The following is a 13,522-nucleotide window of genomic DNA, read 5'->3' as shown; positions in this document are numbered from 1 at the left end:
AGATGGCTTACATATGACACAGAGTGCCTAAAACAACACATAAAATAAATACAGTGGAGTCTCACTTATCCAAGCCTCGCTTATCCAAGCCTCTGGATTATCCAAGCCATTTTTGTAGTCAATGTTTTCAATATATCGGGATATTTTGGTGCTAAATTTGTAAATACAGTAATTACAACATAACATTACTGCATATTGAACTACTTTTTCTGTCAAATTTGTTGTATACCATGATGTTTTGGTGCTTAATGTGTAAAATCATAACCTACTGTGTTTCCCCGAAAATAAGACAGTGTCTTATATTAATTTTTGCTCCCAAAGATGCTCTAGGTCTTATTTTCAGGGGATGTCTTATTTTTCCATGAAAAATAATTCACATTTATTATTGAACCAAAAAATGAACATTTATTATATACTGTACAGTAGTTGTCATCACAAATCAGCATAACCAGACAAACTATGAATCCTATCAAGAATTTCTTGTTACTACCATTATTTCCATGTACATCACTCTATGGTACGTACATTTACTGATCCTGCATGCTCTGATGTTCTGTTCAGCAGGCATGCTTCCAAACAAAAACTTTGCTAGGTCTTACTTTCAGGGGAGGCCTTATATTTAGCAATTCAGCAAAACCTCTACTAGGTCTTATTTTCTGGGGATGTCTTATTTTAGGGGAAACAGGGTAATTTGATGTTTAATAGGCTTTTCCTTAATCTCTCCTTATTATCCAAGATATTCACTTATCCAAGCTTCTGCCGGCCCATTTAGCTTGGATAAGTGAGACTCTACAGTATACAGTACAATACAAAAATTAAAAACAATTGCATATAAAACAACAATTTAAGCTCAAAATTGTAATAACCTATGGTGGCAACTGCTGTAAAACTAAAACTTGTCCAAACTGTAAACAAGAGCAAGGGAATAGGACAGTGCAACTGTAGCTAAGGAACAAGGGCATGGGATGAAACTGCAGTACTGTGTCATTAATTATGGACCATTGGGGCTAGGCATTCTCAAAGGCTTGTTTAAACATCCAGGTCTTCATCCTCAGAGGTTGTGAGGTTTGTTGGAAACTAGACATGTAGGGTTTATATATCTGTGGAAGGTCCAGGGTGGGAGAAATAACACTTGTCTGTTTGAGGCAAGTGTGAATGTTGCAATGGATCACCTTAATTAGCATTGAATAGCCTTTCAGCTTCAAGGTCTGGCTGCTTACTGCCTGGGGGAATCATTTGTTGGTAGGTGATTAGCTGGCCCTGATTGTTTCTTGTCTGGAATTCCCGTTTTTGAGGGTTGTTCTTTACTGAAATATTGGACCAACTCTAACCACCACCATGTCAGACTACAGAGAAGCCATCTACAAGCATGTGGACAATTTCAACAGAAAGAAGAAAACCATGAAAATAAAATGAAATGAATAAATTGAACAAAATTTGGCTACCAGTATTTTAAAAAACTCGAAAATCAGAAGGTGTTAGCTGGCCCTGATTGTTTCTTGTCTGGAATTCCCATGTTTTTTGTGTTATTTTTATTTACTGTACTGAAATGCTGGACCACTCTTAACAGCCACTAAGTCAGACTACACAGAGAAGCCATTGAAATCCACAAGCATGAGGACAATTTCAACAGAAAGGAGGAAACCATGAAAATGAACAAAATCTGGCTACCAGTATTTTTTTTTTAAAAAAACTAAAATCAGGACAGTAAATTAAGAGCAACACTCTGAAAACGGGGGAAATCCAGGCAGGAAACAATCAGGGCCAGCTAACACCTCCCAACAAAGGATTCCCCCAGGAAGGAAGCATCCAGGCTTTGAAGCTGCAAGGCTTTTCAATGCTGATCAAGGTGATTAATGCTTTGTCTTAGTGTTTAAATGTTGTATATGCCTATGTTTAATGTTTGATGCTTTTAATTTATTGTTATATGTCAGTGTTCAGTTATTATGATTTTTTATTATATATATATATATATATATATATATATATATATATATATATGTTGGCATTGAATTCCTGCCATTAATATGTTGTAAACCGCCTTGAGTACCTCCGCCAGAGATGAGAAAGGCGGTATATAAATAAACCAAATAAATAAATAAACATGCAACACTCTGAAAACAGAAGAATTCCAGGCATGATTGAATCAGGGGCAATTAACACCTTTGAACAAAAGGATTCTCCCAGGCAGGAAGAAGCCAGAACATGAAGCTGACAAGGCCATTAATGCTAATCAAGGTGATTAATTACAATATTCACACTGGCCTCCAACAGACAAGAGTTCTTTCTCCCACCCTGGACCTTCCACAGATATATCAACTGCACTTGCTTAGTTTCCAACAAACCTCACAACCTCAGAGTGTTGCTCTTTATTTACTGTCCTGATTTTAGAATTTTTTTTAAATCCTGGAAGCCAGATTTTGTTCATTTTCATGATTTCCTCCTTTATGTTGAAACTGTCCACAAGCTTGTGGATTTCAGTGGCTTTTCTGTGTACTCTGACATGATTGTTGCTAAAGTTGGTCCAGCTGTGTTCCCAAATAATATGATGTGTCCAGCTAAGCTCAGGACAGTAAATAAAGAACAACACTCAAAACCAGGGCAATTCCAGACAAGAAACAATCAGGGCCAGCTAATCACCACCCAAATAAAGGATTCCCCCAGGCAAGAAACAGCCAGATTTTGATGCTGCAAGGCTATTCCAGACAAGAAACAAGGGCAAGGGGGAATTCCAGACAAGAAACAATCAGGGCCAGCTAATCACCTCCCAACAAAGGATTCCCCCAGGCAGGAAGCAGCCAGATTCTGATGCTGCAAGGGTATTCCTGACAAGAAACAAGGGCAAGGGGGAATTCCAGACAAGAAACAATCAGTGCCAGCTAATCACCTCCCAACAAAGGATTCCCCCAGGCAGGAACCAGCCAGATTTTGATGCTGCAAGGCTATTCCAGACAAGAAAGAAGGGCAAGGGGGAATTCCAGACAAGAAACAATCAGGTATATAAAACACAATAATGGTTCAAAACAGAAGTAGTACACAATATGTATATTAGAGCATCATATACATATTACATTCACAGAATCAATGCTCACCTATGATATATAACCCAAAAGTATCTAACTCAGTATTATAAATCAAACAAAATGATATAAGTCTCTGCAGTCCTAAAAGGATTAGATTGGCTTAAAGGCAAACCGGTTCAGAGTCTCTGCAGTTCTGGAAGGATTCCTCGGGACTCCACAGGTTTTGGAACAATAGTAAAGCCAAGGAGACAGAGTCAATGCTGATGTAGATCCTGAGTAGCTGGTTATTGATTGGAGTAGGTGGTAATACTGAGTTACGGTATAGTCTCACTTATCCAACACTTGCTTATCCAACATTCTGGATTATCCAATGCATTTTTGTAGTCAATGTTTTCAATACATCATGATATTTTGATGCTAAATTCCTAAATACAGTAATTACTACATAGCATTACTGCATATTGAACTACTTTTTCTGTCAAATTTGTTGTATACCATGATGCTTTGGTGCTTAATTTGTAAAATAATAACCTAATTTGATGTTTAATAGGCTTTTTCTTAATGCCTCCTTATTATCCAATATATTCGCTTATTCAACATTCTGCCGGCCCGTTTACGCTGGATAAGTGAGACTCTACTGTAGATACTTTTGGGTTACAAACATTATTAAAAACCTGGCTCTTCCAAAAGGCCTTCGATGTTTAGTTGTTGCTGGATTGATCTATCTGTCCATTCCATAATAGTCCCATTGTTGTTGTCTTGCCATTTTATACCGCACTTTATTGTCCATTCAACTTGAGATTTCCTTTTCCCATTTCGTAACACTCTGCATTTCGCCTGGGATCTACGAATTAGTCCCCTGTTTTTAACACTGTATCCTGCTTGTTGATTTTAATAATTGTTTTTATTGATGTTGATGTTTTTTACTGGGATCATAGTTTTATTGCTTTGTTACTGTTATTTGTTTGTTTTATCGGGCCTGGCCCCATGTAAGCCGCCCCGAGTCCCTTCGGGGAGATGGGGCGGGGTATAAAAATAAAGTTGTTATTATTATTATTATTATTATTATTATTATTATTATTATTATTATTATTATTATTGTGTTTTATATAGCTCACTACATTGTTTAGAATAGACATCTGTGTTTATCCAAGAAATAATCAGGGCCAGCTAATCACCTCCCAACAGAGGATCCCCCCCCCAGGCAGGAAGCAGCCAGATTTGGAAGCTGCAAGGCTATTCAATGCCAATCAGTTGCAACAAACAGACAAGAGTTCTTTCTCCCACCCTGGACTTTCCAGAGATAGATAAACCCCACTTGCCTAGTTTCCAACAGACCTCACAACTCTGAGGATGCCTGTCGATGGATGTGGGCGAAACGTCAGGAGAGAATGCTTCTTGATCATGGCCATACATTCTGGGAAACTCACAGCAACCCAGAGGGAGGGTTGCTTTCGGAGCCTAACTGAAGTTCTTGCAGGGTTGGCAGCAGGGTCAAAGACGAGGCTTTCTCTTTCTTCCCCCCACTCGTAAAGGGTGTTGTGGGTGGAATTATGGATAGAAAGGGGGCAGGAAAAGAGGCAGAACAGCCCGGCGCCAGACCCTTTTTATTTTGCGCGCCTTCTATAGTGTTGTCTCGCCAATAGTTTGAATCTACAAGGAAGCGGCGTCCAAAGGGGCTTCAAGGTCCCCCCAAAGCGAAGCAAAAAGACCTCTTTCCCCTGACGCCCAGGTAAACGGCCAGGCTGAAAAGAAACCACGCTTGCCACCCGAGTTTTTATTTCCTCGCCGGGCATGCTGCTTCTCCCTCTTCTCCAAACAAGCCCGCGAACGAGAGAGGAGTGGGTTGCTGCGAGTTTTCCGTTCTGTATGGCCATGTTCCAGAAGCATTCTCTCCTGACGTTTCGCCCACATCTATATCAGAGGCAGTGAAGCTTGTTGGAAACTAGTCAAGTAGGGTTTATATATCTGTGGAAGGTCCAGAGTGGGAGAAAGAACTCTTTGTCGAAGGCTTTCATGGCCGGGATCACAGGGTTATTGTATGTCTTTCGGGCTGTGTGGCCATGTTCCAGAAGTATTCTCTCCTGACGTTTCGCCCACATCCTCTGAGGATGCCTGCCATAGATGTGGGCGAAACGTCAGGAGAGAATACTTCTGGAACATGGCCACACAGCTCGAAAGACATACAACAACCCCAAAGAACTCTTTGTCTGTTTGAATGTTGCCATGGATCACCTTGATTAGCATTGAATAGCCTTTCAGTTTCAAAGCTTGGCTGCTTCCTGCCTGGGGGAAATCCTTTGTTGGGATTTGATTATAGTTGGGAGGCGGTTTCCCCCTGTTTTTTTTTAGGGTTGTTCTTTATTTACTGTCCTGAAATGCTGGACCACTCTTCACCGCCACCAGAGAAGCCACTGAAATCCACAAGCATGTGGACAATTTCAACAAAAAAGGAGGGCACCATGAAAATGAACAAAATCTGGTTACCAGTATTAAAAAGACTCTGAAATCAGGGCAATAAAAAAGAACAATACTCAGAAAACAGAGGAATTCCAGGCAAGAAACAATCAGGGCCAGCTAATCACCTACCAACAAAGGATTCCCCCAGGCAGTAAGCAGCCAGACCTTGAAGCTGAAAGGCGGGGTTGTAGCCAAGGGGGAGGGTTAGGGGTTCAAACCCCTTCCCCGAATTTTTTCCGCGGCTTCTGAGCCCCCCCCCCCCTCTGTGTATGTTTTTATTTTTTATTTTTGCTCCCTTCTTCTAGCTGGTTTGTTTTGCGGCATTTTTAAAACTTGTTTAGGGGATTTAATCCCCCCTCCTTTTCCCTCGAAAATTTCCAGGTTTTTTTTTTAACCCTGGTTTACTCATGAATTTTAACTGCTTAACCCAATCCTCGAGCCCCGGTGGCGAAGTGTGTTAAAGACTCCATGCAGTCATGCCGGCCACATGACCTTGGAGGCGTCTGCGGACAACGCCGGCTCTTCGGCGTAGAAATGGAGATGAGCACCGACACCCCAGAGTCAGACACGACTGGACTTAACGTCAGGGGGAAACCTTTACCTTTACTTTAACCAAATCCAAATGAGTGTCCACTGAAGTTTTATCTGTCTTGAGTGTCCATGGAGCCTGATTTGTATATTATTTTGCATTATGGAACTACTCTTCATGATTCGCAAAAAATAAAGTTTCAACCCACCCCTCACTCCCGGAAATTTTTTTTTTCTGGCTTGGGCCCTGTCCCCAGGCAGGAAGCAGCCAGGCCTTGAAGCTGTAAGGCTATTCAATGCTAATCAATTTTTTTTCATGTCAGGAGCAACCTGAGTCGCTTCTGGTGTGAGAGAATTGGCGGTCTGCAAGGACGTTGCCCAGGGGACGCCCGGTTGTTTATTATTATTATTATGTTTTTACTATCCTTGTGGGAGGCTTCTCTCATGTCCCCACAAGGAGCTGGAGCTGATAGAGGTAGCTCATCCGTACTCTCCCCCGGGTGGGATTCGAACCTGGCGGCCTTCAGGTCAGCAACCCAACCTTCAAGTCACAAGGCTTTAACCCACCACGCCATTGGGGCTCCTGCTATTTATTTATTTATTTATTTGTTTTTTGTGTCAGGAGCAACCGGAGTTGCTTCTGGAAAGAATTGGCCGTCTGCAAGGACGTTTCCCAGGAGACGCCCGGATGTTGGTTTTTTTTAAAAATGTTTTTACCATCCTTGTGAGAGGCTTCTCTCATGTCCCCACATGGAGCTGGAGCTGATAGAGGGAGCTCATCCGCACTCTCCCCCTGGTGGGATTCGAACCTGGCAGCCTTCAGGTCAGCAACCCAACCTTCAAGGCTTTAACCCACTACGCCATCGGGGACTCCTGCTAATCAAGGTGCTCAATTGTAACAACATACAAACAGACAAGAGTTCTTTCTTTCTCCCACTTTGGACTTTCCACAGATATGTAAACCTCACTTGCCTAGCTTCCAACAGACCTCAGAACCTCTGAGATAGATGTGGGCGAAACCTCAGGAGAGATTGCTTCTGGGAGATAGCCATACAGCGCGGAAAACTCACAGCAACCTAGTGAGTCCGGCTAATGAAAGCCTTCGACAGCACATCTGCTCAAAGCTCGCGGGAAAGTTGAGCGCTGCCCCAAAGGCGAGAAGGCTCACTTCCCCGTTTGGGCGCCAAACTGGGAAGAGATTCAGGCACCGCCTCGTTTCCCCCCCCCCCCCCCCTTTTTGTGTGTAATTTTTGGGAAGAGGCAACCTGTGTTTTGTTTCCTTTGGGTCATCCCTCCCCGCTTCCCTCTCCTCCTCCTCTTGCATTGTCTCTCCGCTCACCCCTTTCCCCTCCTCCTCCCACTTTCCTGCTCTCACTCTCTCTCCTCACAATCTCTCCAAAAAGGAGCATTGTTAGTTTCTCTGCCCCCTTTTTCCCCCTCCTCCCTCCCCCCTGTTTATTTATGCACACGTCACCGGGGAAGCCCCCGCCCCCTCCTGCATCTCATTAAGCGCCCGAGTGTGTGTTTCTTTTTTTCCCTGTCAATAATCCCGGATCCCAGACTTCTCCCGTTCCTCCGGATTTCGATTTCCCCCCTTTTTCTCCCAGCTGTCAATCAGCGCCGCCTTTGAACTGAAAAAAAAGCTCCTCAGTCTAACTTCAACTCACTCAAATCCGAGCGGCACAGGCTCTCCCTGTATCTGCGGCTTCTGAAGGCCCCCCTCCCTCTCTCTCTCTTGTTGTTTTTTTTTTATTTTTGCCCCCTTCTTTCCAGCTGGTTTGTTTTGCGGCAATTTTTTGTACTTGTTTAGGGCATTTAAACCCACCCCCCCTTTCCTTTTCCCTCCCCGCTTCTTCCTCCCTCTTTATATAATTTGTATTATTACTAATTTTTGCCCGGCGTGCGTTGGGTCTTTTCTGTGCGCGCTTTGCACGCTGATCTGATCTTCGGAAAGAGAGGAAATCCAGAAGAAAAAGAAGAAGAAGAAGGCTGAAAGTCACTTGGTGCAAAAGGCAAGGAGAGCAGGGACACTGCTTGCTCTCCTCCTCTTTTCCCCTCCCCAGGAGGAAAGTCAAGGGAGAGGGGGGGAAAAGAACAAGAAGACGAAAACTTTCAACTTGGACTCTCTTTTTTTTCTCGTGCGAGCGCGCGTGTGTGCAAACTTCCCTCCTGTCTCGTTTTGCACAATCCTTTTTTCTTTCCCTCCTTCCCTCCCTCCCTTTTCCTCTTCCCTCTCCTTTTCTTCTTCCCTCCCCTTTTCCCTCCTTGCAAAATTGCTTGCTGGCGGGGAAAGTCAGGAGGAAAATGCCGCAACTCAATGGCGGTGGAGGGGACGATTTGGGGGCCAACGACGAGCTGATCTCTTTCAAAGACGAAGGCGAGCAGGAAGAGAAGATCTCCGAGAACTCCTCGGCCGAGAGGGATTTAGCCGACGTCAAGTCCTCGCTCGTCAATGAGTCCGAAACGAATCAAAACAGCTCCTCAGACTCGGAGGTAAGTCCGGAAGCTCTGCTTTAGGTCCCAAACTGCAAGCCCCGTTGCTTGGCTTCACCTTTGTTGGAGAATCCTAATAGGAATCCTGAATGTTTTTGTATGTGTAACTGACTTCCCTAAGGCCTGAATAAATCCCACATTATCTGTTTTGAACTATGGTAGTGTGGACGCAGAGAAAACTGGGACCCTTCCCCACAGCCATATAACTTAGAATATCAAGGCAAAAAATCCCACAGTATCTGCTTTGAACTGGACCATTTAGCAGTGTGGACTCCGATAAACCCGAGGCCCTTTCACATAGCCATATAATCTAGAATATCAAAGCAGAAAAATGCCACAATATCTGCTTTGAACTGGACTATTTGGCAGTATGGACTCGGATAAAACCGAGGCCCTTCCACACAGTCCTATATCCCAGAATATCAAGGCAGAAATACAATATCTGTTTTGAATTGAACTATTTGGCAGTGTGGATTCAGATAAAACCGAGGCCCTTCCACACAGCCTTATATCCCAGAATATCAGGGCAGAAAATCCCACAATATCTGCTTTGAACCGGACTATTTGGCAGTGTGGATTCGGATAAACCTGAGGCCCTTCCACACAGCTCTATATCAGGACAGAAAATCCCACAATATCTGCTTTGAACCGGACTGTTTGACAGTGTGGACTCGGATAAAACCGAGGCCCTTCCACACAGCCCTATATCCCAGAATATCAAGGCAGAAAATACAATATCTGCTTTGAATTGAACTATTTGGCAATGTAGACTCAGATAAACCCGAGGCCCTTCCACACAGCCTTATATCCCAGAATATCAAGGCAGAAAATCCCACAATAGCTGCTTTGAACTGGACTATGTAGTGGTGTGGACTCTTAAACCCGAGGCCCTTCCACACAGCCTTATATCCCAGAATATCAAGGCAGAAAATCCCACAATAGCTGCTTTGAACTGGACTATGTAGTGGTGTGGACTCTTAAACCCGAGGTCCTTCCACACAGCCTTATATCCCAGAATATCAGGGTAGAAAATACAATATCTGCTTTGAACTGGACTATTTGGCAGTGTGGATTCTAATAAACGGAGGCCCTTCAACACAGCCTTATATCCCAGAATATCAAGGCAGAAAACCCCAACAATATCTGCTTTGAACTGGGTTCTCTGAGTCTACATTCACATAATGTGGGATTTTCTGCCTTGATATTCTGGGATATAGGACTGTGTGGAAGGGCCCCCAGTTCAAAGCAGATATTGTGGGTTTTCTTGCCTTGATATTCTGGGTTATATAGCTGTGTGGAAGGACCCAGAGAGGGAAAAGAGTGACATCCCTAAGGCCATATATATACACAGCCATATAACCCAGAATATCAAGGCAGAAAATCCCACAATATCTGCTTTGAACTGGGTTATCTGAGGGCCCTTCCACACAGCTGAATAAAATCCCACATTATCTGCTTTGAACTGGAATATATGGCAGTGTGGACTCGGATAAACTCACTTCAAAGCAGATTTTGTGGGATTTTCTGCCCTGATATTCTGCGTTATATGGCTGTGTGGAAAGGCCCTCAGATAACCCAGTTCAAATATGATATTTTGGGATTTTCTGCCTTGATATTCTGGGTTATGTGGCTGTGTGGAAGAACTCTCAAATAACCCAGTTCAAAGCAGATATTGTAGGATTTTCTGCCTTGATATTCTGTGTTATGTGGCTGTATGGAAGGGCACTCAGATAACCCAATTCAAAGTAGATATTGTGAGATTTCCCACCTTTTATATTCTGAGTTATATGGCTGTGTATAAACCCAGTTCAACGCAGATATTGTGGGATTTTCCACCTTGATATTCTGTATGGAAGGGCCCTCAGATAACCCAGTTCAAAGCAGATACTGTGGGATTATTTGCCTTCATATTCTGTATGGAAAGGCCCTAAAACTGCAACGCTGTTGCTACTTCGCCGGTGGGATTATTGTCCTTCTGCCCCCTTCTTTGTATCAAGTTTGGCAACAACTTTGAGTAACTCTTGTTCTCTTCTTTTTCTCCTTCCTTCGCCCCCGTTTTTCCCCCTTCTTTCCTCGCCCCAAAGGCGGAAAGGCGGCCTCCGCCTCGCTCCGAAAGTTTCCGAGACAAATCCCGAGAAAGTTTAGAGGAAGGTAAGTCAAGCCAGTGCCTTTCATTCAACCCCCTGTTGCAATGCAGCCTGAGCCCTGCCTGCCACATGCACAATGGAGGACCTTCTTATAGCAACACCAGAGGCACTCCAAGTGGCCAGCTCCTGCTCAAAAGAAATTTAGTATCATGCCCAAGTTTTTAACTTTGTTTGTTTTGAAATACATTACAATTGGACCCTCAGCTTGCTTCTCAGACACCCCCTTATGGTTTATTTTGTGTGTGTTGTATACAAAATGGGGATTTCGTTTCCCTTGGAAAGCATGCAAAAAGAAAGATAAATCCCTCTCACTCTCTTTTTCTAACCTTTTTTCCCCTCTTGATTCTCTCCCGGCCATATTAGCGGCGAAAAGGCAAGATGGAGGGTTGTTTAAAGGCCCACCCTACCCAGGGTATCCCTTCATCATGATTCCCGACCTGACTGGGCCCTACCTCCCCAATGGATCGCTCTCGCCCACGGCAAGGACGGTAAGCTAAGCACGGCTTCGCTCGGGTTTCTTTTTTTAGGGGGGAGAAGGGGGGGAATAGCCCACCCTCTTATTACTCATTCCCCTTTCAATCCCTTCTTCCTCCTCCCCCTCCTCAAACCCAAACCCTTTCCAGTCCCCCTCCCCTTTCTGGCTCTTCTCAGAAACTTTCCCAAAACTTTTGTGACTTTGGCAAAAGGAGGGAGGGACCGAGGCATGGAGGCGGGTGCGCTCTTGTTTACAGCTTCGCCATGTTGCTTCCTTCACTTTCAGTTTAGTCCGAAGGAAAAGGAAGGGGAGCTTGTGTATGCCTGGATGCAACCCCCACCACTTTTTTTAACTATGCAAGCCCTGCCTTAACTATGATTAAAAGGTCTCTCCGGCCCTTCCACACAGCCATATAACTCAGAATATCAAGGCAGAAAATCCCACAATATCTGCTTTGAACTGGGCTCTCTGATTCCACATTGCCATGTATCCCAGCTCAAAGCAGATCATGTAGGATTTTATTTCGCTGTGTGGAAGCAGATATTGTGGGATTTCCTGCCTTGTTATTCTGGGTTGTATGGCTGTGTGAAAGAATCCAGACGGGCAAACAATTCAGTTTGGGTTGTTGTATGTTTCCAGGGCTGTATGGCCATGTTCCAGAAGTATAGTAGAGTCTCACTTATCCAAGCTAAACGGGCCAGCAGAAGCTTGGATAAGCGAATATCTTGGATAATAAGGAGGGATTAAGGAAAAACCTATTAAACATCAAATTAGGGTATGATTTTACAAATTAAGCACCAAAACATCATGTTATACAACAAATTTGACAGAAAAAGTAGTTCAATGCGCAGTAATGTTATGTTGTAATTACTGTATTTATGAATTTAGCACCAAAATATCACGATATGTTGAAAACATTGACTACAAAAATGGCTTGGATTATCCAGAAACTTGGATAAGCGAGGCTTGGATAAGTGAGACTCCTGACGTTTCGCCCACATCTATGGCAGGTATGTTCAGAGGTTGTGAGGTATGGAGAAACACAACCTCTGAGGATGCCTGCCATAGATGTGGGCGAAATGTCAGGAGAGAATACTTCTGGAACATGGCCATACAGCCCTGAAAACATACAACAACCCTGTGTTCCCTGCCATGAAAGCCTTTGACAACAAATTCAGTTTGGGACTGCATTATTGTACAGTCAAGTGTGCAGCTACAGTGTCACACAGCTGTATCAAATCCACATCAAACTGGATTATAGTGCAGTGTGGACTCTGGGCCCTTATACACAGCCATATAACCAGAATATCAAGGCAGAAATTTCTAGGATATCTGCTTTGAACTGGGTTCTTTGAATCCACATATTCCAGGTCAAAATAGATAATGTGGGATTTTATTCAGCTGTGTGGAAGGAGCCCCATACAGGCCTTCTATCCCAGGATCCGATCCCAGGTTTTCTGCTTTAAAGTTGATTATATCAGTCTGCACTGCCAGATAATTTGGGATAAACAGAAAACCTGGGATCAGGTCCTGGGATAGAGGGTCTGTCTGGAAGGGTCCTCCTTCTCCGCTCTTTCCACAAGCCCAGGCCCTTTCTTTCCTTCCCCAGGGCTGTGTTTTCTCCTTTGCCCTCTGTTGCTTTCCTGCCTCTGCCCTCCCTCCCCCCCCTTTGCCTTGCCTCGCCTCCCACTTAACCCCTTCCCTTCCACCTCCCTCCCTGAGGTCCTCATTTGTAGGAAGGGTTGCCAGGGAGGGATTAAGACCACATTGTATCTCTCCTTTCCTTTCCATCAGTATTGTTCTTTTTAAAATACATAATAGCTTTCTTAAGGGGAGGGGGGGACCTGAACTTTGAGGAATACAGAACAGCTTTCTTGTAGGCACCTTTATGTAATGTTTTTTTAAAAATGCTCCTGGTTTGGCCACTTTTGTGGCATCTTTTGTGGCATCTTTGGGAAAGGCGGGAACAGGAACAGCTCTGATTTGCATTCCTTGACGCCTTTGCAAAGACAGGACTCTTCTCTAAAGGGAGAGAGAAACAACTCACGGACGGATATGTCCCTCCAAAAAGGATGGTGGATATAAAGCCCCTCTTTTTTCTCAATGTTTCCTCTCATATTTGAACTAGCTTTTTTTAACTTTTTGAACTGGCTCCCCCCCCCCCCCCTTTAAATTTTTTTTTTTAGTTGCCTGTTTGCATGGCTGAGCCTTCCCTAAGGCCCAGGATGCTGCATGAAAAGCCAGATGTAAACACAGAAAGGGCCCTTTCTTTTTGGAGACAGACTCAAACAAATTAAATATAAGAAAGAAGTCTGAGAGAAATACACATCTGTGTGTGTATGCGCACACATATTTACATTCACATACACACTCTCTCCCTGAAGGACATAAACACT

At 43.8% G+C, this 13,522-nt stretch overlaps 1 protein-coding gene across 37 annotated transcripts in view; it reads left to right on the top strand.

The window, feature by feature from the left end:
* Positions 1–7,427: 7,427 nt before the first annotated feature.
* tcf7l2 (transcription factor 7 like 2) overlaps positions 7,428–13,522 on the top strand; it is a 253,477-nt gene continuing 247,382 nt past the window's right edge. For 3 of the 37 annotated variants that reach the window (XM_062975740.1, XM_062975730.1, XM_062975731.1), the window contains exons 1-3: positions 7,430–8,504; positions 10,589–10,655; positions 11,015–11,139. In XM_062975740.1, coding sequence (XP_062831810.1) covers positions 8,316–8,504; positions 10,589–10,655; positions 11,015–11,139 — 381 coding nt within the window. In that variant the 5' untranslated portion in view covers positions 7,430–8,315. Of the gene's footprint in view, positions 8,505–10,588; positions 10,656–11,014; positions 11,140–13,522 lie in introns of all 37 variants that reach the window. The other 34 variants (XM_062975717.1, XM_062975745.1, XM_062975741.1 and 31 more) reach the window with 24 other exon arrangements.

Source organism: Anolis carolinensis, chromosome 3 (genome assembly GCF_035594765.1).
Source record: "Anolis carolinensis isolate JA03-04 chromosome 3, rAnoCar3.1.pri, whole genome shotgun sequence".
In the NCBI taxonomy this organism is placed as follows: domain Eukaryota; kingdom Metazoa; phylum Chordata; class Lepidosauria; order Squamata; family Dactyloidae; genus Anolis; species Anolis carolinensis.
The sequence above is the reverse complement of the archived record's forward strand: the minus strand, read 5'-3'. Positions and strand labels throughout refer to the sequence as shown.